The sequence below is a fragment of the Suncus etruscus genome, chromosome 11, assembly GCF_024139225.1.
Source record: "Suncus etruscus isolate mSunEtr1 chromosome 11, mSunEtr1.pri.cur, whole genome shotgun sequence".
NCBI classification, from domain to species: Eukaryota; Metazoa; Chordata; class Mammalia; order Eulipotyphla; family Soricidae; genus Suncus; species Suncus etruscus.
Genome location: NC_064858.1, coordinates 60,719,976 through 60,741,867, shown reverse-complemented (window position 1 = coordinate 60,741,867; position 21,892 = coordinate 60,719,976). Strand labels below are relative to the sequence as shown.

Genomic DNA, 21,892 nt, shown 5'->3' with positions numbered 1-21,892 from the left:
CTGCCCTGAGGCTGATATATGACTCAGGCCTTGCAGTGAAGAGTTCTGAAGAAGCAAAGTGAGTTGTTAGCTTTTTTTTTACCAGGAGAGCAAGAGAGACTGCATGTGTGTACATGTGCCTGTGTGTGCAGGCACACACATGTGTATGTATATGTGTGCAGGCACACAAATGGGTTTGCCAGCCACATTTCATACTTTCCATGCCCTCCCAGAGCTCTCACGGGAACACCATGAAACAGTTCATGGACATCTTCTCACTGCCGGAGATGGCCCTCCTGTCTTGCGTGAACGAACACTTCCTGAAGAACAACATTGACTATGAGCCTGTGCACCTGTATAAGGACATTAAGGTTGTATGGCACCCCCCCCCCCCGGGGGGGGGGGTGACTACTCCCATGCCTGCCACTCTCTTAGTGCTCAGCCCTAGCATGCTGAAGGAAGGTGATGGGGGTCTGCAGTGTAGCACGATGGGCAAATGCTTGCCTAGTACCAGTTAGGTGCTGGGCTATGCTCCATGCCTGGCCTCCTAAGGTGTTTCCCCCACCCTGCAGCAGCTTCTCTCCCGAGAGCTGGATTCACCACCTGAGCTCTGATCTCTTGGACATTTTGTAGTAGCACTCAAGTGAGGATGTACCCTCTCTGCCTCTTTTCCTTGATAATCCCGTGAAAGCTGCAGACTGGGGCAGGCTGAAAAGAGGAGAGAAGCCCAGAGCCCCTTATCTGTGAGGCTGGGTTGTTGGCTTGTAGCCCCCGCAGAGATCACTGGTTCCTATCTGGGCTTCTCTGAGACTCACTGGCACTTGGCCTTATCCCAGGGACTTCTTGGAAAAGCAGAGGGAGCTGCCTTTGTTATTGCTGTGGAAGATGAAAGTTTTCCTGGTTGAGGTTTGGGATTAGTGAGCCAGGATTTAGTGATCATTGAGGGACTTTGTGGATGGGCACAGATGGGCATTTGCAGGGAGGCCAAGCCACTGATTCAAATGCTCTTTCACAGGATTCCATTCGAGATGTCCACATCAAAGGGATCATGTACCGAGCTATTGAAGCGGATATTGGTACGTGCTTGTCTTCATCCTGTTGATAATGTCCATCACATGGGGGCCTGGGAGAGGGTCAATCTGAGCATCATTCTGACCAAGACATGCAGGGGTTCTGCATCCCTAGTCTCTGACAGTTCTGAGCCATAGGACACGAGCTGGCAGCTGCTACCACAAGGTTATTTTCCACTTAGTCTCTGAATCAGTTACTGCCCCACATGGCACTGATCCAGCCTCTGAAATGAGCTTCAGACAAAATATTTGGAAAAATATATAGTCCTGTCCCCTCTAAACCAAATTCCTTGGGCACCCATCAGACACCTGAACCAGTCTTTATGGGCACCTACGTAGCCCCTAAACTTTGATTTCATCCCTTGCCCAAGTGTCCCAGGCAGTATATGACCCATGTACAAGTCTGTGGTGCCTCACTCTGCAGCCATGTGTATTTTACTCTTAGAGAAGTACATCTGCTATGCTGAGCAGACCCGCGCGGTGTTGGCCAAATTGGCGGACCATGGCAAGAAGATGTTTCTCATCACCAATAGTCCTAGTAGCTTTGTGTAAGTTGTTGTTGTTGTTGTTGTTGTTGTTGTTGTTGTTGTTGTGTGTGTGTGTTACATCTAACTTCCAGTTCATATTTGGCCTCAGTCTATATTAAAGGGCAGAGAAGGGACTACTATGACAATAATACTTGGAAATGATCACTCTGAACAAGAACTGAATGCTGGAGGAGATAAAGTGATATGCAAACAATATTGCATACCTCACTAACAATTTTGCAAGCCACATTGTCTAAAAGGAAAAATGGGGGGGGATAAAAGAGGGGTTAAGGAAGAGATATAGAGAAAGAGTAGAATCAGAGGCAGGCAGGGGAGAGGGCAATGTGGAGGGCACAAGGGAAACTGAAGTTATTGGTTATTGGTGGCAGGAAATGTGCACTGGGAAAAGTGTTGTACATTGTATGACTTTGCTACATGAATAACTTTGTAACTGTATTTCAGTTAAAGAATTTATTTATTAAAAAATAAAGTTAGAGGGGAAGAAAACATAGTTGTAGATTCAAATGAAAACAGTGGCAAACAACTCTTCCTGGATTTAAGGTTGGACTAACTGGGCTCTTCTGCTTTTTCCAGTGACAAAGGAATGAGGTATATCGTTGGGAAAGACTGGAGGGACCTGTTTGATGTGGTCATTGTTCAGGCCGAGAAGCCAAACTTCTTTAATGATAAGCGGAGGTGAGTGTCTTTCTGAGGATTAGATATTATTTGTTTGCTGCTGGAAGTGTTAGGATAGATTGCCTGTGTCTTAGATAAATCTACGTGGAAGTCAACAAACAACTGAGATTACTGATTTGTTTTGTTTTGGGGGCTACACTTGTGGTGCACAGCACTTATCCTGGCCCTGTGCTGGAAGGAGGGTATCATAATGAGGTGCTGAGGATCAAACCCTGATGAGCCATAAGCAAGGAAGTCACCCTACCCACTATCTTTCTAGCCCCAGCTTTGAATTTTTTAAATTGTTCTATAGAGGGAGTTGCTGGAAGGTGAGATAGGCACAGAGCAGATGGTTCATATCCAAGAAGTGGTTCTCATCTCAGCTACTTCAATCCTAATGAGTCACACTTAAGAAAACAATCGACAGCAGTGAAAAAAAAAATCCGAACTGAGTATCAGTGAATTAGAGCTTTGACTGCAGGTGCATCGTGGCCCATAACAAAGCAGCAGCAACCCCAAGCACCCACTCAGCTTCCTTAACAGGCATTTCTCACTCTGCTCTTGAATTGCACGTGGATGCCACAAAGTTGCCACACAGCTGAGTCAAGTGCAGTGATTCTTGACTAGGACTAGCGGAGGGGCTGTTTTTGCAACAGTTGTCTTAGGGAATGGAAAAACAGGATATCTTGAGTTGTGACAGTAGTAAGGTATAATTATCGTTTGGGGATCATAGGCCCTAAATTACGGGTGAGGGGACCATAGTTTCTAAATTTTTTTAAATTTGTTTTTTCATTATGGGCAATACCAAGCATTGTTCTAAGCTTACTCTTGGCTCTGCACTCACAGATCACTCCTGGCAGGCTTCAGGGAATCACATGGGGTGCTGGGGATCCAACTCAGGATGGCTGCATGCCTGGCAAGTGCCCAACCTGTTGTACTTTTGCCCTGGCTCATAAAAAAATCTCTTTTAATGTGCGGGACAGACATATTTATTGAGAAATGTTTCCCCATGTCAATAGTGTTGAGAGTTACAAAAATAACTTGCATGTATGTGATGACCTTCCTTTGGGGCTGGGGAGATAATACAGGAATAGTATTAGATATTTGCCCTGTGCATGGCTAACCTGGGTTAGATCCTCAGCACCCTCTAGAGTCCCCCAGCCTTGCTAGAAGTGAGCTCTGAGCACAGCTAGGTGTACACCCACCCCTCCCAAGATGACCTGCTTTAGACTTTTCCCCACTTTTGTATATTTGCTAGATTGGTGCACAGGTAGCCTTACATCCACTCTTCTGGCAACTGACAGTCCCATAGTGGGGCATCTTAGAATAAGTGCTGGTTACATTCTTCCTGTGATACTGAGTTCATCTATCCTTAGTGACTCAGGAGACCAAACTTGTGTACTTGTCACATGCGGAGATTGAAAATTCAGGAGATCAAAGGGAAACCTGAGTTTGGACTAACACAGCTGTGACTTTTCTTGCATCATGTCAGCACCAAACTCTGTCCCGCATGCAAGTTTTTAGATGTTGGGCTGCAGCCCAGAGAAGCCTCCCCACTTCTTGATTGTGCTTTGCAGAGCAGTGAGGTAGGGATGGGCAGAACACTATTCTGTCTCTCAGGTTCACATTTATTTATTTTTATTTATTTTATTATTTTATTATTTTTAATTTATTTTTTATTTTTTTGGTTTTTGAGTCACACCCAGTAGCGCTCAGAAGTTACTCCTGGCTTTACATTCAGAAATTGCTCCTGGCAGGCTCGGGGGGCCATATGGGACGCTGGGATTCGAACCACTGTCCTTCTGCATGCAAGGCAAATGCTTTACCTCCACGCTATCTCTCCGGCCCCAAGTTCACATTTATTTTTATGATGCTCGGGATAAAAGTTGGCTTATCCCTTCCATTTTACCATCTCTTCATTTCCACATTGTTGCAGTAAAAGTCCAGGTCCACCCAAAGGGTTTGTCGTGGGAGGAAAGCTTTAGCAGCTGTTAAAATGCATGTACTTAAATATCAGTTAATATTTTGCAACATAAAGACAGTATTCCTTTTCTTACGATAAAACATTTCTTTTTTTTTTTTTTTTTTTGGCCACACCCGGTGGTGCTCAGGGGTTACTCCTGGCTGTCTGCTCAGAAATAGCTCCTGGCAGGCACGGGGGACCATATGGGACACCAGGATTCGAACCAACCACCTTTGGTCCTAGATCGGCTGCTTGCAAGGCAAACGCTGCTGTGCTATCTCTCCGGGCCCAAATTATATTGATTTTTTTTTTTTTTTGGTTTCTTGGGCCACACCCATTTGACGCTCAGGGGTACTCCTGGTTAAGTGCTCAGAAATTGCCCCTGGCTTGGGGGGACCATATGGGATGCTGGGGGATTGAACCGCGGTCCTTCCTTGGCTAGCACTTGCAAGGCAGACACCTTACCTCTAGCGCCACCTCACCAGCAATAAAACACATTTTATACTTTTATAGGACTATTTAGATTTTCCCCTTACATTTTTCTTCTCACTAAATTTTACAATTGAGGATTTATCTATTTCATGTAAACTTTTCTGGGGTTAAAGAAGACTTTTTTTTTTTTTTTTTGGTTTTTGGGTCACACCCAGCAGTGCTCAGGGGTTACTCCTGGCTCTATGCTCAGAAATCGCTCCTTGCAGGCTCGGGGAACCATACGGGATGCCAGGATTCGAACCACCGTCCTTCTGCATGCCAGGCAAACGCCCTATCTCCATGCTATCTCTCTGGCCCCGGACTTCTTTATGGGCCTTTCCCCCAGGGCATTAGTAACTAGAAGTGGGGAGCTCTCTGTGGTAGGTGTTATCCTGAATCATTCTCATCCCTGAATGGTTCTTTTTCCACCCTTTGATTGTGGCCTGCCTGGCCCATCCTGTGGGTGTGATTGCACGAGGGGCTGGGCCATAGTTGTTGTGATGGGTTTTTAGGCCTTTACAGGTGTGAGGAACTTCTTCCATGTCCATTGGCAGCTAGGAGGTCTCTGCAGAGCAGCCATCCTGAATGCTGCTTCCTGTCATGATGTTTCTCGTTTCTGTTGCTAGACCTTTTCGAAAGGTGAACGAGAAAGGTGTCTTACTCTGGGATAAAATCCACAAGTTGCAGAAAGGCCAGATTTACAAACAGGTAACTGGTGACTAATTTGTCCTTTTTTCCTATGCTTTATGGTCTATGATGGAGGTGACAGTGCAGGTCTGGAACGGCTCTCTTGGTGCCAGGAGCCCTCCAAGTGCTCACTGGAATGGGCTGTTTCTATATCCAGGCAGAACATGAGTGGGAGTCAGTAGCCTTTTGGTCTGCTCTGTCTTGGAATGGAACTCTTCTTGAAAATAAAATTTAAATTTAAGAGCAAAGATGCCAGTAGTCTTGGAAATTTCTCTTTTTTGAAGCATTTAACCCATGGCATCTTATTTATTCAGAGGGCTGTTTCCCTGTGTTTTATATTTCATTTATGTTTGATGGTTGTAATATATCTTGTTCATCTAACAAGGCTAGAAAATATCTGAATAAATGATGAAGCTGATGATGTTTGCCATGTTACTAAAGTCAGTTCATTTCTTTTAAAGATAATTATTCTTGCTCAGTAGGGCATGTTTTCTCTCTTTCCTGGAAAACTTGCTTCATAAAGCCATTTCACTTCTAGGAAGCTAATCTAAGAAAATTACTAAACTAGTAGAAATTGCCTTGCCACAAGAGTGTTCATCCTAAAGTTACTTGCAACATAAGATAATGGTGTAAATGGTAGTCACAGACCTATAGAGAATCAGGGGGTGGGTAAAATAACTCATGGTACATTTCAGCTTCGCAAATCACTTAGATGAGTATTTGACATGGAAAGATACTGTAGAATGTTTTTAAAAGCCTGTAACCGTGAGTTTTCTAAAGATGAGTTCTTTTGGAAATTACATCTTTAGAAGCAAGAGTTGATTGAATGCATACAAAAGCTCTAACCTGTATGTTTTGATATTTAATATAAGTTGTAAAAGCAAAAAGAATCCCATTGTTTTTGAAGTTAAAGAAACATTGGACTATGGGCCATAAATATCTGTGCCATGGGATATAATATCTCTAGTTTTCTCTTGCAGGGCAATTTATATGAATTTTTGAAGCTAACTGGCTGGAGAGGATCGAAAGTGTTGTATTTTGGTGACCATATATACAGTGACCTAGCGGTGAGAAGCCCTTTTTTTCCTGTTTCTTTATTTTATTTATTTGTTTATTTATTTATTTATTTATTTATGTATTTATTTATTTATATTAATTGTTTTTTTTCCGTCCACACTTGGTGATGCTCAGAGGTTACTCCTGGCTATGTACTCAGGCTTGGGGGACCATATGGGATGCCAGGGGATCGAACTGAGGTTCGTCCGCTCTGTGCCACTACATCGGCCCCATTCCTGTTTATTTCTTTTTTTTCTTCTTTTATTTTTTGTGGTTTTTGGGTCACACCCTGCAGTGCTCAGGGGTTATTCCTAGCTCCACGCTCAGAAATTGCTCCTGGCAGGCATGGGGGACCATATGGTACGCCGGGATTTGAACCGATGACTTCCTGCATGAAAGGCAAACGCCTTACCTCCATGCTATCTCTCCGACCCTTTTCTTCATATTTTTAATTTATTTAAATATGTATTATATAAATGGTCTTAAGCATTTTTTTTTTGGGCCACACCCGGCGTTGCTTAGGAGTTACTCCTGGCTGTCTGCTCAGAAATAGCTCCTGGCAGGCACAGGGGACCATATGGGACACTGGTATTCGAACCAACCACCTTTTGGTCCTGGATTGGCTGCTTGCAAGGCAAACACCGCTGTGCTCTCTCTCCGGGGCCCTTGTCTTAAGCATTTTTTTTAATTAAGCTGCCTGACTTAGTAAAAGACATGTAGTTAGTATTGATTTCAAAATCTTATATCTGAAAAAAATCTAAGTATAAACTTCAATATAATGCCAAAGAAATGGAATTATAGTAGCTCTCTAGTGGATTGAATTAACCAAGAAATTTTTTATTGTTAAATTATCTTTATTTAAACACCGTGATTACAAATATGATTGTAGTTGTATGATTACAGTCATGTAAAGAACACCCCCCTCCCACCACCAATTTCCCAGATCTCCCTCCTCCCCAACCCACCCACACCTGTACTCAAGACAGGCTTTCTACTTCCCTCATTCATTCACATTGTTATGATAGTTTTCAGTGTAGTCATCTCTCCAACTGCACTCATCACTCTATGTGGTGAGCTTCATGTCATGAGCTGCATCTACCAACCCTCATCTCTCTTGTCTCTGAGATACTGCTAAAAATGTCTTTCATTTTTCTTAAAACCCATAGATGAGTGAAACTATTTTGCGTCTTTCTCTCTCCTTCTGACTTATTTTACTCAGCGTAATAGATTCCATGTACATCCATGTATAGGAAAATTTCATGATTTCATATCTCCTGATGGCTGCATAGTATTCCATTGTGTATATGTACCACAGTTTCTTTAGCCACTCATCTGTGAAGGGCATCTTGGTTGTTTCCAGAGTCTGGCTATTGTAAATAGCGCTGCAATGAATATAGATGTGAGGAAGGGATTTTTGTATTGTATTTTTGTGTTCCTCGGGTATATTCCTAGGAGTGATATAGCTGGATCGTATGGGAGCTCAATTTCCAGTTTGTGGAGGAATCTCCATATCGCTTTTCATAAAGGACTAGACGGCATTCCCACCAGCAGTGAAAAAGAGTTCCTTTCTCTCCACATCCCTGCGAGCACTGCTTGTTTTCCTTTTGTGATGTGTGCCAATCTCAGTGGCGTGAGGTGGTATCTCATAATTGTTTTGATTTGCATCTCCCTGACAGTTAGTAATGTGGAGCATCTTTTCATGTGTCTTTTGGCCATTTGCATTTCCCGTTTTACAAAGTGTCTGTTCATTTCTTCTTCCCATTTTTTTGATGGGAATAGATTTTTTTTTCTTGTATAGTTTTGTCAATACTTTGTATATTTTGGATATTAGTCCTTTATCTGATGGCTATTGGGTGAATAATTTCTCCCACTCAGTGGGTGGCTTTTGTATCCTGGGCACTATCTTCTTTGAGGTGCAGAAGCTTCTCAGCTTAATATAGTCCCATCTGTTTATCTCTGCTTCAACTTGTGTGGAGAGTGCTATTTCCTCCTTAAAGATGCCTTTAGTCGGGCCCAGAGAAATGGCACAGCGGTGTTTGCCTTGCAAGCAGCTGATCCAGGACCTAAGGTGGTTGGTTCGAATCCCAGTGTCCCATATGGTCCCCTGTGCCTGCCAGGAGCTATTTCTGAGCAGACAGCCAGGAGTAACCCCTGAGCACCGCCGGGTATGGCCCAAAAACCAAAAAAAAAAAAAAAAAAAAAAAAAAGGTGCCTTTAGTCTCAATGTCATGGAGTGTTTTACCTACATTTTGTTTTATATACCTTGTAGTTTCAGATCTGATATCAAGGTCTTTAATCCATTTGGATTTTACCCTTGTACATGGTGTTAGCTGGGGCTCTGAGTTTGCTTTTTTGCAAGTGGCTAACCAGTTGTGCCAACACCACTTATTGAAGAGGCTTTCCTTGCTTCATTTTGGTTTTTTTGCTCCTTTATCAAAAACTAGGTGGTTATTTGTCTGAGGAACCTTCTCTGAGTATTCAAGCCTATTTCACTGATCTGAGGGTCTGTCTTTATTCCAATACCATGCTGTTTTGATAACTATTGCTTTGTAATACAGCTTAAAATTGGGGAAAGTAATGCCTCCCATATTCCTTTTCCCAAGGAGTGTTTTAGCTATTTGAGGGTGTTTATTGTTTCAAATGAATTTTAGAAGTGTTAGATCCACTTCTCGGTATCTTTAGAGCAGTGGTCCTCAAACTATGGCCCGTGGGCCACATATTGTATTTGTATCTGTTTTGTTTCTTCATTGCAAAATAAAATAATATGCAGTGTGCATAGAATTAGTTCATAAGTTTTGTTTTTAGTTTTAGTTTTGTTTATAGTCAGACCCTCCAATGGTCTGAGGGACAGTGAACTGGCCCCCTGTTTAAAAAGTTTGAGGATCCCTGCTTTAGAGGAATCGCATTAAATCTGTACATTGCTTTTTTAAGTATTGCCATTTTTATGATGTTGATCCTGCCAATCCATGAGCAGGGCATGTGTTTCCATTTCCGTGTATCCTCTCTTATTTCTTGGAGCACTGTTTTATAGTTTTCTTTGTATAGATCCTTCACATCTTTAGTCAGGTTGACTCCAAGATATTTGAGTTTATGTGCCACTAATGTGCATGGGGTTGTTTTCTTTTCTTTCTTTCTTTCTTTCTTTCTTTTTTTTTTTGTTTGTTTTTTGAGTCACACCCAGCAGTGCTCAGGGGTTACTCCTGGCTCTATGCTCAGAAATCGCTCCTGGCAGGATCAGGGGACCATATGGAATGCTGGGATTCGAAACAATGACCTTCTGCATAAAAGGCAAACGCCTTACCTCCATGCTATCTCTCCAGCCCCAATGGGTTGTTTTCTTAATGTCTATTTCTTCTCTATTATTATTGGCGTTTAAAAAGGCCATTGATTTTTGTGTGTTAATTTTGTAGCCTGCTACTTTGCTATATGAATCTATTATTTCTAGAAGCTTTTTGGTAGAGTCTTTAGGGTTTTCTAAGTAGAGTATCATGTCATCTGCAAATAGTGAGAGCTTGACTCTTCCTTTCCTATCTAGATTCCCTTGATATCTTTTTCTTGCCTAATCGCTATAGCAAGGATTTCCAGTACTATGTTGAATAGAAATGGTGAGAGAGGACAGCCTTGTCTTGTACCAGAGTTTAGAGGAAAGGCTTTTAGTTTTTCTCCATTGAGGATAATATTTGCCATTGGCTTGTGGTAGATGGCCTTAACTATATTGAGAAAGGTTCCTTTCATTCCCATCTTGCTGAGAGTATTGATCAAGAATGGGTGTTGGACCTTATCAAATGCTTTTTCTGCGTCTATTGATATGACCATGTGATTTTTATTTTTCTTGTTGTTGATGTTGTGTATTATATTGATAGATTTATGGATGTTAAACCATCCTTGCATTCCTGGGATGAAACCTACTTGATCATAGTGAATGATCTTGTTGAGGCATTGGATCCTGTTTGCCAGAATTTTGTTGAGGATCTTTACATCTGTGTTCATCAGGGATATTGGTCTGTAATTTTCTTTTTTGACAGCATCTCTATCTGGTTTTAGTATTAAGGTGATGTTGGCTTCATAAAAGCTATTTGGAAGTGTTTCTGTTTTTTCAATTTCATAAAAGAGCCTGGCCAGGATTGGTAGTAGTTCCTCTTGAAAGGTTTGAAAGAATTCATTCGTGAATCCATCAGGGCCTGGGCTTTTGTTTTTGGGCAAATTCTTGATTACAGTTTTAATTTTCTCAATAGTGATGGGGGTGTTTAGATATGCTACATCTTTTTTATTCAACCGTGGAAGGTTATATGACTTCAGAAATTTATCCATTTCTTCCAAGTTCTCATATTTAGTGGCATAGAGTTTCTCAAAGTAGTCTCTGAATACCCTTTGAATCTCTGCAGTATCTGTAGTGATCGCTCCCTTTTCATTTCTAATATGGATTATCAAGTTTCTCTCTCTCTTTTGCTTTGTGAGTTTTGCCAATGGTCTGTCAATCTTGTTTATTTTTTCAAAGAACCAACTTTTGCTTTTGTTGATCTTTCGGATTGTTTTTTGGGTTTCCATTTCATTGATTTCTGCTCTCAGCTTTGTTATTTCCTTCTGTCTCCCTATTTTTGGTTCCTTTTGTTGATTATTTTCTAATTCTATAAGCTGCGTCATTAAGCTATTCATGTATGCTCCTTCTTCCTGATGTGTGCTTGCAAAGCTATAAATTTTCCTCTCAGTACCGCTTTTGCTGTATCCCATAAGTTCTGATAGTTTGTGTTTTCATTGTCATTTGTTTCCAGGAATGTTTTGATTTCCTCTTTGATTTCATCTTGGACCCACTGGTTGTGCAGTAGCAAACTGTTTAATTTCCAGCTGTTAAAATTTTTCTTGTGTGTCCCTTTGTAGTTCACACCTAACTTCAGAGCCTTGTGGTCAGCAAAGGTAGCCTGCAAAATTTCTATCTTCTTGATTTTATGGAGGTATGTTTTTTTTTGTACCAGCAAGTGGTCTATCCTAGAGAATGACCCATATATGTTGGAAAAGAATGTGTATCCAGGTTTCTGAGGATGGAGTGTCCTATAAATATATATATCTACTAGGCCTCTTTCTTCCATTTCTCTTTTCAGGTCTGGTATATTTTTGTTGGGTTTCAATCTGGTTTACCTATCAAGTGTTGACAGGCCCATGTTGAGGTATCCCACAATTATTGTGTTATTATTGATATCCTTTCTTAGATTGGTCAACAATTGTATTAGTATTAAATACTTTGCTAGTCCCTCATTGGGTGCATATATGTTTAGGAGAGTGATTTCTTCCTGCTGTGCATATCCCTTTATTAGTACATATTGTCCATCTTTGTCCCTTACAATTTCTGAGTATAAAATGTGTGTCATCTGATATTAGTATGGCCACTCCAGCTTTTTTAAGGGTGTTGTTTGCTTGGATGATTTCCCTCCAGCCTTTGATTTTGAGTCTATGTTTGTTCTGACTATTCAGGTGTGTTTCTTGTAGGCAGCAGAAGATTGGGTTCAGTTTTTTGATCCATTTTGTTACTCTGTGCCTCTTACTGGGTGCATTTTGTCCATTGACATTGAGAGAGATAATTGTCATGGGATTATTGACACTTTTGTGTAGAAGTTTGGTCTGTCTTGTCTTTAAAATAGATCTTTCAGTTTTTCTTTTAAGGCTGGTTTTGAATCTGTAAAGTTTTTGATCTCTTGTTTATTTGTGAAGCCATGTATACTTCCTTGAAACCTGAAAGTGAGTTTTCTGGGTACAGTATTCTAGGTGAAGCATTTATTTCATTGAGTTTTGTCACTATATCCCATCACTGCCTTCTGGCCTTGAGTGTTTCTGGTCTGCTGCAAATCTCAAGGATGCTCTGTTGAATGTAATTTCCCTTTTTGATCTTGCTGCTTTCAGTATTCTATCTCTATCAGTGGGATTCATCATTGTGACTAGGATGTGTCTTGGGGTGTTTCTTCTGGGGGTCTTTTAGCTGGTGTTCTTCGGGCAAGCAGGATTTGGATACGTGTATTCTTTAGCTCTGGTAGTTTATCTATGTTGATGTTCTTAACTGTTGATTCTTCCTGGAGATTTTCTTCTTGGGTCTCTGGGACGCCAATGATTCTTAAGTTGTTTCTGTTGAGCTTATCAAAGACTTCTATTTTCATCTGTTCATATTCTTTGAGTAATTTTTCCATTGTCTGATCATTTGCTTTAAGGCTTTTTTTTTTTTTCAATTTTTTTCTACTGTATGGAGTTGTTATTCATCTCATCTTCCAGTGCACTAATTCTATCCTCAGCTGCTGTTAACCTGTGGGAAAGCTCATCCATTTTGTTCTTCAGTTCTTCTATTGAGTTTTTCAGACCTGTTATTTGACCTGAAATTTCAGTTTGGAGTTTTCTGATTTCTATCTTCATATTCTCTTGATTCTTATTAGTGTTATCTTCTATACTTTCTTTGAGTTCTGTGAGCATCCTCCATATTTCTTCTCTAAACTCCATATCTGAAAGACTAACTTGGTGGTTTGCTGTTGTTGGGCCATCAGAGTTGCCATCTTCATTCTCTATACTTGATGTTGGTCTGTGTAGTTTCCCCAATGTCATGCTTGTGTTGTGGATTTTTCTATGTGTTATGGTGGTATTCATTGGCTAGGGGGAGTGTGCGGCCACGAAGCGAAGTAGAGCTGCTTTGACCCCTTAAGAGGTGGGCTTAAGGGGCCCAGCAGAGTCAGCTTTATCCTCACTTTGGCCCAGAAAGACTCACCTCAGCCGAGGCAAGCCCTCAGGGATTGAATGCCAGAGAAGATCAAAGTTCCAGGATGAAGCAAGCTGGGGGAAGCCTCAAAATGTCTGCCAAGCTTAAGGTGCCCAGCAGAGTCAGCTTTATCTGCAATTCTGGCCCGGAAAGCTTTTTTTTTTGGGTCACACCTGGCAGCATTCTGGGGTTACTCCTGGCTCTACGCTCAGAAATTGCCCCTAGCAGGCTCGGGGGACCATATGAGATGCCGGGATTCGAACTACCATCCTTCTGCATGAAAGGCAAACGCCCTACCTCCATGTTATCTCTCTGGCCCCATTCTTGGGGGAAAGATGAGTTAGTCTTTAGCAAGCAGTTTCTCTTTGGTTTAAGCACTCTCTATATTTTTTTTAGAGTTGAAGAACAAGCCATATTTAAAGAGTCTTTTCTTTTTACAGAACATGAGGGTACCGAGTTTTGGAAAAAATGATACTATTTTTGAAAATTAGACATTTTCAATTAGAAGTTTATAAACTTCAATTAGAAGTTTATCAGGAAAAATTTCAATTTAAGTATATTTGAAATTAATCAGCTGTGTTCTAAGACTAAGAAATAAATGCCACTGTGCACTCTTTTTATTTCCTTTTGGTAAGCATGAGAAACACAAACACAACTTAGCAGACTATTCTTGCCAGCCAGTCACCTTAAAGACCATAAATATGGCATTTCCAGTAAACAGCTAGACCGCAAAGTGAGCCTTTCTGTACCCCCTGGGTTGATAAAACTGAATGTTGAATATTTCTCTTCAATTATGGATAATGTGAGAAATGGGCTAAGATGAAATAGTGACAAAGCTGCCATACTTTGTGGGATGAATTTGTGTCTGCCAGGTGATCCTGGGCTCGGCTGCACTCTTCACATTTTGCAAAACCTGAATGAAGCTCAGAGTTTGGGTAGCAAGCGTGGGCTGCCAGCTCTGCTGTTGTCTTAGAGCTTTTGACCTCCCACTGGATCTGCCCTTGTGTGTACCTGTATGTCAATCTCATTGCTGTGGCATCTGCCTGTTGTGTGGGCTCCACAGTCTAGCTGGGTGCTGTGGTAGGACCTTTTAGGAAGTGTCTGTCTAAGGTAGTTCTCAACCTCTTTACACTGTGGACTGGGGAAAGTAGGAATATTTCAAGGCAAAAATGAAATTGCTGATTTATAAGAAGCATTTCTGGTAGTATTTATGGTAAAAATAATATGATAATATGGTAAATAAATAGGCCAGGCATGTTACAGATTCAGTGGCAAAAACACTTGTGGACTGTAAAATCTTTGCAAGCTGATGTTTGTCTCTAAATCTGGTTGATGGTCAGTTCTTTTGAGTGCACATGCCTGGCTCCCACTGCAGCTGGCTCCCAGGAGGTGCCGGAGGCAGAGAGGCCAGTTCTAGTATCTGAATAATGACCCTCCTCCAGGTGACCCCAGCACATAGGTAGGCAATCCTACCTACCCTGAATGCTGAGAGCTGGTGGAAGTAATCCAGGGTTCAGACTGAGAAGGCTGTTTGTCCCTATTGTGTGACCCTGATCATCTATATGAAGAAGTAGAAACAGTCTGAACATTCTTGGGGCTCCCAGAATGCCTGGTCAGCCTTTTAAGTGGCTCTACAGGGCCCCATGAAGGAACTAATCACAGCTGGGTAGCTATCTGGTCCTAGAGGTGGCACTCAAACATATTCATCTACACAGAGAGGACTGAGCATGAGGAGGGCTCATACCATAGTACTTCCTCTATGTACTCCATATAGCAGCAGTGCTTAGAGATGTGTTAGAAATGTAGAGGGTTGGCCCACATGTTTGGCCTGCTCTGGGTCACCTGTGTGGTGATAACACATTGATGCTGGCACTGTAGTTTGTGTTAATCAAACCACATTCATTTGTGAGCCATTGGTGGCACACATGCCAGTGTCAGCATATAAACAACCTTCCGCTCTGAGGTTGGAGCCAAGGTGACTGGAAGGTTGTGGGAAGGATTGGTTCTAAGTCCTCATCTTCACTAGAATTCACCAAAAGCCCTTTGTATCTGGGCTTTGGATTCTTGGGAGACTTTTAGTTACTCATTCAGTTATCTCACTAGTTAGAGGTCAGCTTTGATTTTCTCCTATTCCAGATTCAGTCTTGATAAGTGTTGTGTTTATAGGGATTTGGCCATTTGATCTAAGTTTTCCAGGTAGTTGGAATATAGTAGTTTGAATTCTTTGATAGTCCTTTTTGTTTCTATGGAACCATTAGTAATATCACTACTTACATTTCAGAATTTTGTCATTTAAATATTTTTTTCTTTTCACTTTTTCAATTTTTCCTTAATCAAGTTCACATTTTATTGGCTTTTTTTTTTTTTTTTTTCCAAATGAGTATTATACCTGGCAATACTCATAGGTCACTCCTGGCTACCCTACCCTACCCTTGTTTTTTAGGCCATTTCCAGTGATGCTCAGGGATTACTCCTGGCTCTGCACTCAGGAATCAATCGTGGCTGGCTTGGGTGATCATACGGGATGCCAGGAATCAAATTGTGGTCAGCTGTGTGTAAGGCAAGCACCCTCTGCTGGGTTATCACTCCAGGCTTCTCTGACCCTTTTGTTGATCATTTTTAAGAACTCATTTTGACATTCATGGATTTTTAATTTTTCTATTTTGCTTTATTTATCTCTGTTTTCAGATATGTTCTGGTGGGTTATTATTTCTCTAGTTCCTTATAGTATACATTTTGGGTAGTTGATTTGAAATTCTTCTTTTAAATTCTTTTAAAATTCTGTTTATTGATTGATTAATTTTGATGCTGAGGGTTGAATGAAGACTAAACCACATTCCTGACTATAATCCTTTTTATTTTATTCATTAAAAAATATAGTTACTGTGAAATTACCAAGTTACTCATTTTATAGCTATATATTTCCTCAGCAAGTTTTGGTGTATCCCACAGTTGTGGCCATGTTGCATTTTATACTTTAATTGGTCCTAACTTGCTATAAACTTCCTTTGTACTTTCTCTTCTTTGGCCATCTGTGACGGGTGTGTTAAGTTTCCACATTTTTATGAATTCCTCAGTTTTTCCTTGCATAGCCATTCTAGGAATAAGACATAGTATAACTTGACTCTTTTCCCAATATATTAAGGCCACTACAATTGTGTATTTACCTTTCTGTAGTCTATGTTTCCCAAGACTGGGATTTGTCAGCTTTTTTCTTTCTTTGTTTTTTTGGCCATACCCGGGGGCGCTCAGGGGCTACTCCTGGCTCTGTGCTCAGAAATTGTTCTGGCAGGCTCAGGGGACCATATGAAATACTGGGAATTGCAAGACAAAGGCCCTACGGCTGTGCTATCCCTCTGCCCCAAGTCATTTTTTTCTGTTGCTTTATTGTCAGGATCTTGAATGGTGACTGGCGGATAGTAGTGGTTGATAAATATTTGCTAGGTGAGAAAATTAAGTTAGCACCTGTGTTTGTGTGCCTTAGATTCTGCAGAACAGATACCATACTTAGGTCTGTTGTCAGTGTTGGGTATGAAAACTGGAATCATGTATGATTGTGTTGTGTGATTCCATCATGTCTGAGAGGCCATATTCTTTGCAACTCAAAGTCCTTGGTGCTCCCCTGCAGTGTGGAAGTAGTTTGGGATGCCCTTCAGGGGGCACTTTGGGCGAACCACTTTCTGCCTGACCTAAATTGCTGTTTTACAGCCTGTGGCTAATGACTCCAGACTCAGGACTTCGAGTTACAGCAGTTATTTCTAGTTCACATCGACTGACATAGCCAAAAGCCGGGGGGCTGAATTGGTCTTAATGAAATGTAATTCCTTGAGCTTGGCTTGGTTAATCACCAGCCGTGACATTGGGAAAGGAGCTTGAGGAAAGTGGGTGGCATGGGGACAGGTGGGCAGAGGCATGTGTCTGGCGGAAGAGTGACTGGGGATCTCTGGGACTCTGGTGGCCAGGACCTGACCCTGAAGCACGGCTGGCGCACGGGTGCCATCATCCCAGAGTTGCGGTCTGAGCTGCGCATCATGAACACGGAGCAGTACGTGCAGACCATGACGTGGCTACAGACGCTGACTGGCTTGCTGGAGCAGATGCAGGTTTGATATCACTTTCCCTCCTAGGCTTTCCTTGAGTTCCAGCTCAGCCCACCAGGCAAAGTGTTTCCCATATGGGGGCCAGACAGTTGGCAGGGAATTTGCCTTGCATGTGGCCAACTCAGGTTCAATCCCTGATACACCATATGGTCCCCTGAGCAATGCCAGAGTGATCCCTGAATACAGAGCCAGGAGTAAAGCCTTGAGTAAAGCACCACTGGGTGTGGCCCCCAAACAAAACAAGGAGACAAACAAATCAGTCTCCAATGATTTTGGTTTCATCACTCTCAGTAAATGACTGGGGGTCCCTTGCCTAGAGGGTCTGTTCCTGAAGAGATCTGCACAGGGATTCCTGAGAGCCTATGGAACACATGCTCCATGGGCAAGGGGAGGCGGGTGAGTTCTGCTGTGTCCCTTCATGGAAATGCAATCAGCCCCTTGGGAGAAGGCTTGGGGTGGGGATTTATTGGGAAGTGTCTGCCCATGAGTGGGTCTAGTTCTGGCACTGTTGTTAGCTGACTTTGAGATGCTACTGTGCTATGCCTCAGTTTCCCCATCTGCAAAAGGAAAGGATCTGTGGAGGCCGGGGTGACTACTTCAGGCAAGGCTCTGGGGCTTCCTGGAAAGTACCGTATTTTCCGGCGTATAAGATGACTTTTGAAACAAAAAAAAGTCAACCGAAAATTGTCTTATACACCGAGTATATCCTGAAAAATGTTCAATATGCCGCTAAACGAAACAAACAAACAAAAAAAAATCAGGCCCCACAGTACTCAGGAAATCTGGCGGCCACTTCTGGCAAAATCCAGCTAACCGTGTTGGTGGTTCAGTGCTAGGGTCCGAGGATGGGGTGTTGTTTGGTTCATGTAGTGGGGGAGATTAACTGACACAACTAGGGAATTGCCAGAAAAGGTGCCTATGATAAGGGACCAATCACTGCAAGGCTGCTCGAACCGCCTCTCTAACTCAGCCAATCCAAGCAGGCTTTTTATGCATGCAAATTAGACAATGTTTTGGACCGGAATCTATACTGTAAAAAGCCTGCTCAGATTGGCCAGAGTCAGAGAGGAAGTCTATTACAGTATAACCTTTGAACCTTTGCTTGTTGTGATTGGCTCACTATGGTACATACAGTTGCAGCACAGGAACGTTCTGTCTGATACAGCAAATATATGCCTAAACCTATGTTTTAACTGCAAAATTAGGGGTCATCTTATATGCCGGAAAATACGGTATATGAGGTGTGGGGCTGGATGGGACCCTTTGGCTGTGATGAGACCTGTCCAGCTACTGGACTGAAACTGGGTCGCATTTCCCTGCTATCAGGAAAAACTGTGGATGCCTTTCTGTGGCCACAAAAGGGTGTTTTGGCCTCCAAGACACCCTGATTTCTTGTAGAGCTCTCAGGACACTGATGCCACTCTCCCTGCTGACATCCCCAAGCCATGGCTTGTGACAGGCCGGCTCCTTCAGGAGCTCCTCCCAACTGGCAGGAGCTCAAGCCATGCTACAAGAAGTGGTGCCAGGTCTCCCCTCAGAGTACACACTGCCCTAAGGACCTGTGACAGCTCCCTGCATGCTCAGCTTGTCCACCTCTGTGTTGGGCTGCTGCCAGTGTACCAGGTGCTGTTGTAAAAATAAAAGGCATCTGTGTTGGGCTGATGTTGGCCTGAAGGTCACAAGTAAAAATAGCTCTTGTCTATGCATGCCCACCAGGTGGAGCCCCAGCATTCCTTACAGTCCTGTCAGAACATAGAGTACACTCCCAGACTGTGGCCCTGAGAGGTGCTGGGGTGTGAAACAGCACCGTTCCCTTCCCTTCGTGTGCAGGTGATGGAGTTGGAATGGGGTCCAAAATTCCCTGGGGAAGTTATGTGTTGGAAGAGCTCTGCTGCTGCCCAGATGGACTCACCCTCTCACTATTGCAGCAACCAGCTGGTGTCTTTTCCACAGGTACACAGAGATGCAGAGTCACAGCTGGTCCTGCAGGAGTGGAAAAAGGAGAGGAAGGAGATGAGGTAAGAGTGGTTGTTCTGAGTAGTGTCACGTCCCCCCCTACTAGGCCCACCTCCACCCCTGCTCACTCCCTTTTCTAACCCTGACTTCAGATCTGGCCATTGGCAGATTTTTTCTGGGGCTGGTAGTGACCTCTCAGCCCTCTGAGGTCATGAAAGATGGACCAGACCCTTCCCTGTCTCTGCTGGCCTTTTCCCTTTGGGCAGCTGGTGGGCCTATAACTGGCAAAGTGTGAGGCCCAGAATAGCCTTGTATTGTTTCTCTGCCCTGACACTGATCATGCCTGATGATATATGATGATGACATACTTCGGTGTAGGGGTCAGTGTCAGGCCCCAGTTTTTGTGTGTTCAACAAGGTGTTGGTGGGCACTCAGGAAGCCACTTAGAGCTGGCTTGCATGCACAGCTTCGGTAAGTGCTGCTGACAAGCTGAGAGGGGCAGATGCTGAGGATGAGTTTTGGGGACTTCTTGAGGCCCTTCACTTTCCAGCCCTTCAGAACTTGAACATACTGACATTCGCTTCTATTATCACTCCACCTTTTGATAGGAGGATCTGGCCTCATTTCTGGGGAAGACAAAAATTCAGACACTCGGAGAACATCCGAAGAACACATCCTGTGTGTTCTTGTGTGGGTGTAGACTGTGTGTGTGTTTGTGTGTGTGTGTGTGTTTGTGTGTTTTATTTATGTATTTTTTGTTTTTTGGGTCACACCCAAAAACCAGCGCTCAGGGGTTACTCCTGGTTCTGCACTCAGAAATCGCCCCAGCAGGCACGGGGGACCATATGGGATGCCAGGATTTGAACCACCGTCCTTCTGCATGCAAGGCAAATGTCCTACCTCCATGCTATCTCTCTGGCCCCAATTCCCTCCCCCCAGAGTCTTAAAAAAAAAAATCCTGTGAAATACGATGATTTTAGTTCAAGCTTCTTTATAAAGTAAGCTTCTGGGGACTAGAGAGATAGTACAGTGGAGAGGGCATGTCCCTTGCATGTGGCTGACATGGATTTGATCCCCGGCATCCCATATGGTTCCCTCTGCCCCACCAAGCATGATCCCTGAGCACAGAGTCAGGGTGACTCCTGAATGCCCATGCCCAGCCATGTGTGATGCAAAAATCAAAACAATGAAAACAAGCTCTCTGGGATCATTCCTACCCCTCTGCTCTCGCTCCTGCAGAGAAATGACCAAGGGTTTCTTCAACGCCCAGTTCGGCAGCCTGTTCCGCACTGACCAGAACCCAACATACTTCTTGCGGCGCCTGTCTCGCTTTGCCGACATCTACATGGCCTCCCTGAGCTGCCTCCTCAGCTATGATGTCAGCCACACCTTCTACCCCCGCAGGACTCCACTGCAGCATGAACTCCCCTCCTGGGCTGATGGGCCCCCCACCTTCAGGCTTCCTCTCCTGCAGGCCGCCCAGGCCAAGTAACCAGCCAACCTTGCTGGGGTGCGAGCAAAGCCAGAGACTGCAGGACCGGCCTAGCTGGCCTAAGTGTTGCTTTTGGGAAAGAGGCGCCCACGTCTCCTGTGATACCCATTTTCTACTTTGGAGGAGGTCTTGCCCATAGGGTGCAGCTGCCCTTCTGCCACCACCTCTCCAACCATTGAGCATTGGAGGGCAGACTGTGTTGGGCCATACCCTCTGCCACCCATACCCGCCTCTCCCTGTCTCTGGGAGGCACAGCTCAGAGACTCCTGCTACTTTTGGGGAGACTCACTGAGCAGTCATGTGTGAAACATAGGGGCTCATGCACGTGATGCTCCAGCTTTTAAGGGTCTGGATGGGGTCATGGAGTGTTCATACCTGGGCTGCTTTCTTGTGCTCTCCTATGCTCACGAAGGATTGAGCTCAGAGCAGACGTATAAGGCCAAGCCTGGAGCTTGTTAGAACCCACAGACCCCGAGGCCTGGCCAGGCTGACACTGAGAGGAGCCGGATCTCAGTGAGGAGTAAGGAGGTACCACTTCCAACCCTTCCCTGCAGGGGCAACCAGGGGTGAGGTATTTGGGTGGTTTTCTTGTAGGGGTCAGCATTTAAGGTGGAGACAAATGTGGAGGCTACAAGAAAAAGCAAAGAATCTACTGAATATTTCTCTGTTTTCCTAAGGCTGTAGGTGTAGGTGTCCTTAAACCCAAAGCAGCAAGGGACAGATGGAGGATAGGTGTGTGTCCTCCCACCAGTGTTTCCACAGTTACAGAAGAAGCAGAGCCAGCTGGTGGCCTCCATCGCTGACTGATAATGACGCTTCCTTGGCCTTAGGGCGGGGCTTGATGTGGGACAAATGTGGTACTTAAATAGTGTGGTGCAATGATCCTTATGACCCAGAAGACCTACTTAGGCCCCCCTTTTCCCTCCACAGACTTTTGTTACAGATGCAGCAGCCCTCCAAGTAGATTATTTTCCCTGGGCACTCACTCTTGGGCACTTTAAGTGAGCACCTATCCTGGGTTCCTCAGGGATCTCGTGCTCCAGATTCATAGTTTCTGTTTTGGAGAAGCCAGATGAGCAAATGGGGATTGTTCAAGAATTCCAGGTTGTTCTCTACAGGGAAATGCAGGCCTGCATCTTGGGTGCCCTTTCCAGGCACTCTGGACTGAAGAATGAAGTGGCCT

At 43.6% G+C, this 21,892-nt stretch overlaps 1 protein-coding gene across 2 annotated transcripts in view; it reads left to right on the top strand.

Moving 5' to 3' along the window:
* Positions 1-21,045, top strand: part of NT5DC3 (5'-nucleotidase domain containing 3) — a 78,147-nt gene extending 57,102 nt beyond the window's left edge. For both annotated transcript variants that reach the window (XM_049783157.1, XM_049783158.1), the window contains exons 6-14: positions 213-350; positions 995-1,055; positions 1,495-1,597; positions 2,171-2,272; positions 5,312-5,393; positions 6,353-6,439; positions 17,124-17,264; positions 19,215-19,279; positions 20,457-21,045. In XM_049783157.1, coding sequence (XP_049639114.1) covers positions 213-350; positions 995-1,055; positions 1,495-1,597; positions 2,171-2,272; positions 5,312-5,393; positions 6,353-6,439; positions 17,124-17,264; positions 19,215-19,279; positions 20,457-20,709 — 1,032 coding nt within the window. In that variant the 3' untranslated portion in view covers positions 20,710-21,045. The remainder of the gene's footprint in view (positions 1-212; positions 351-994; positions 1,056-1,494; positions 1,598-2,170; positions 2,273-5,311; positions 5,394-6,352; positions 6,440-17,123; positions 17,265-19,214; positions 19,280-20,456) is intronic.
* The last annotated feature ends 847 nt before the right edge of the window (positions 21,046-21,892 follow it).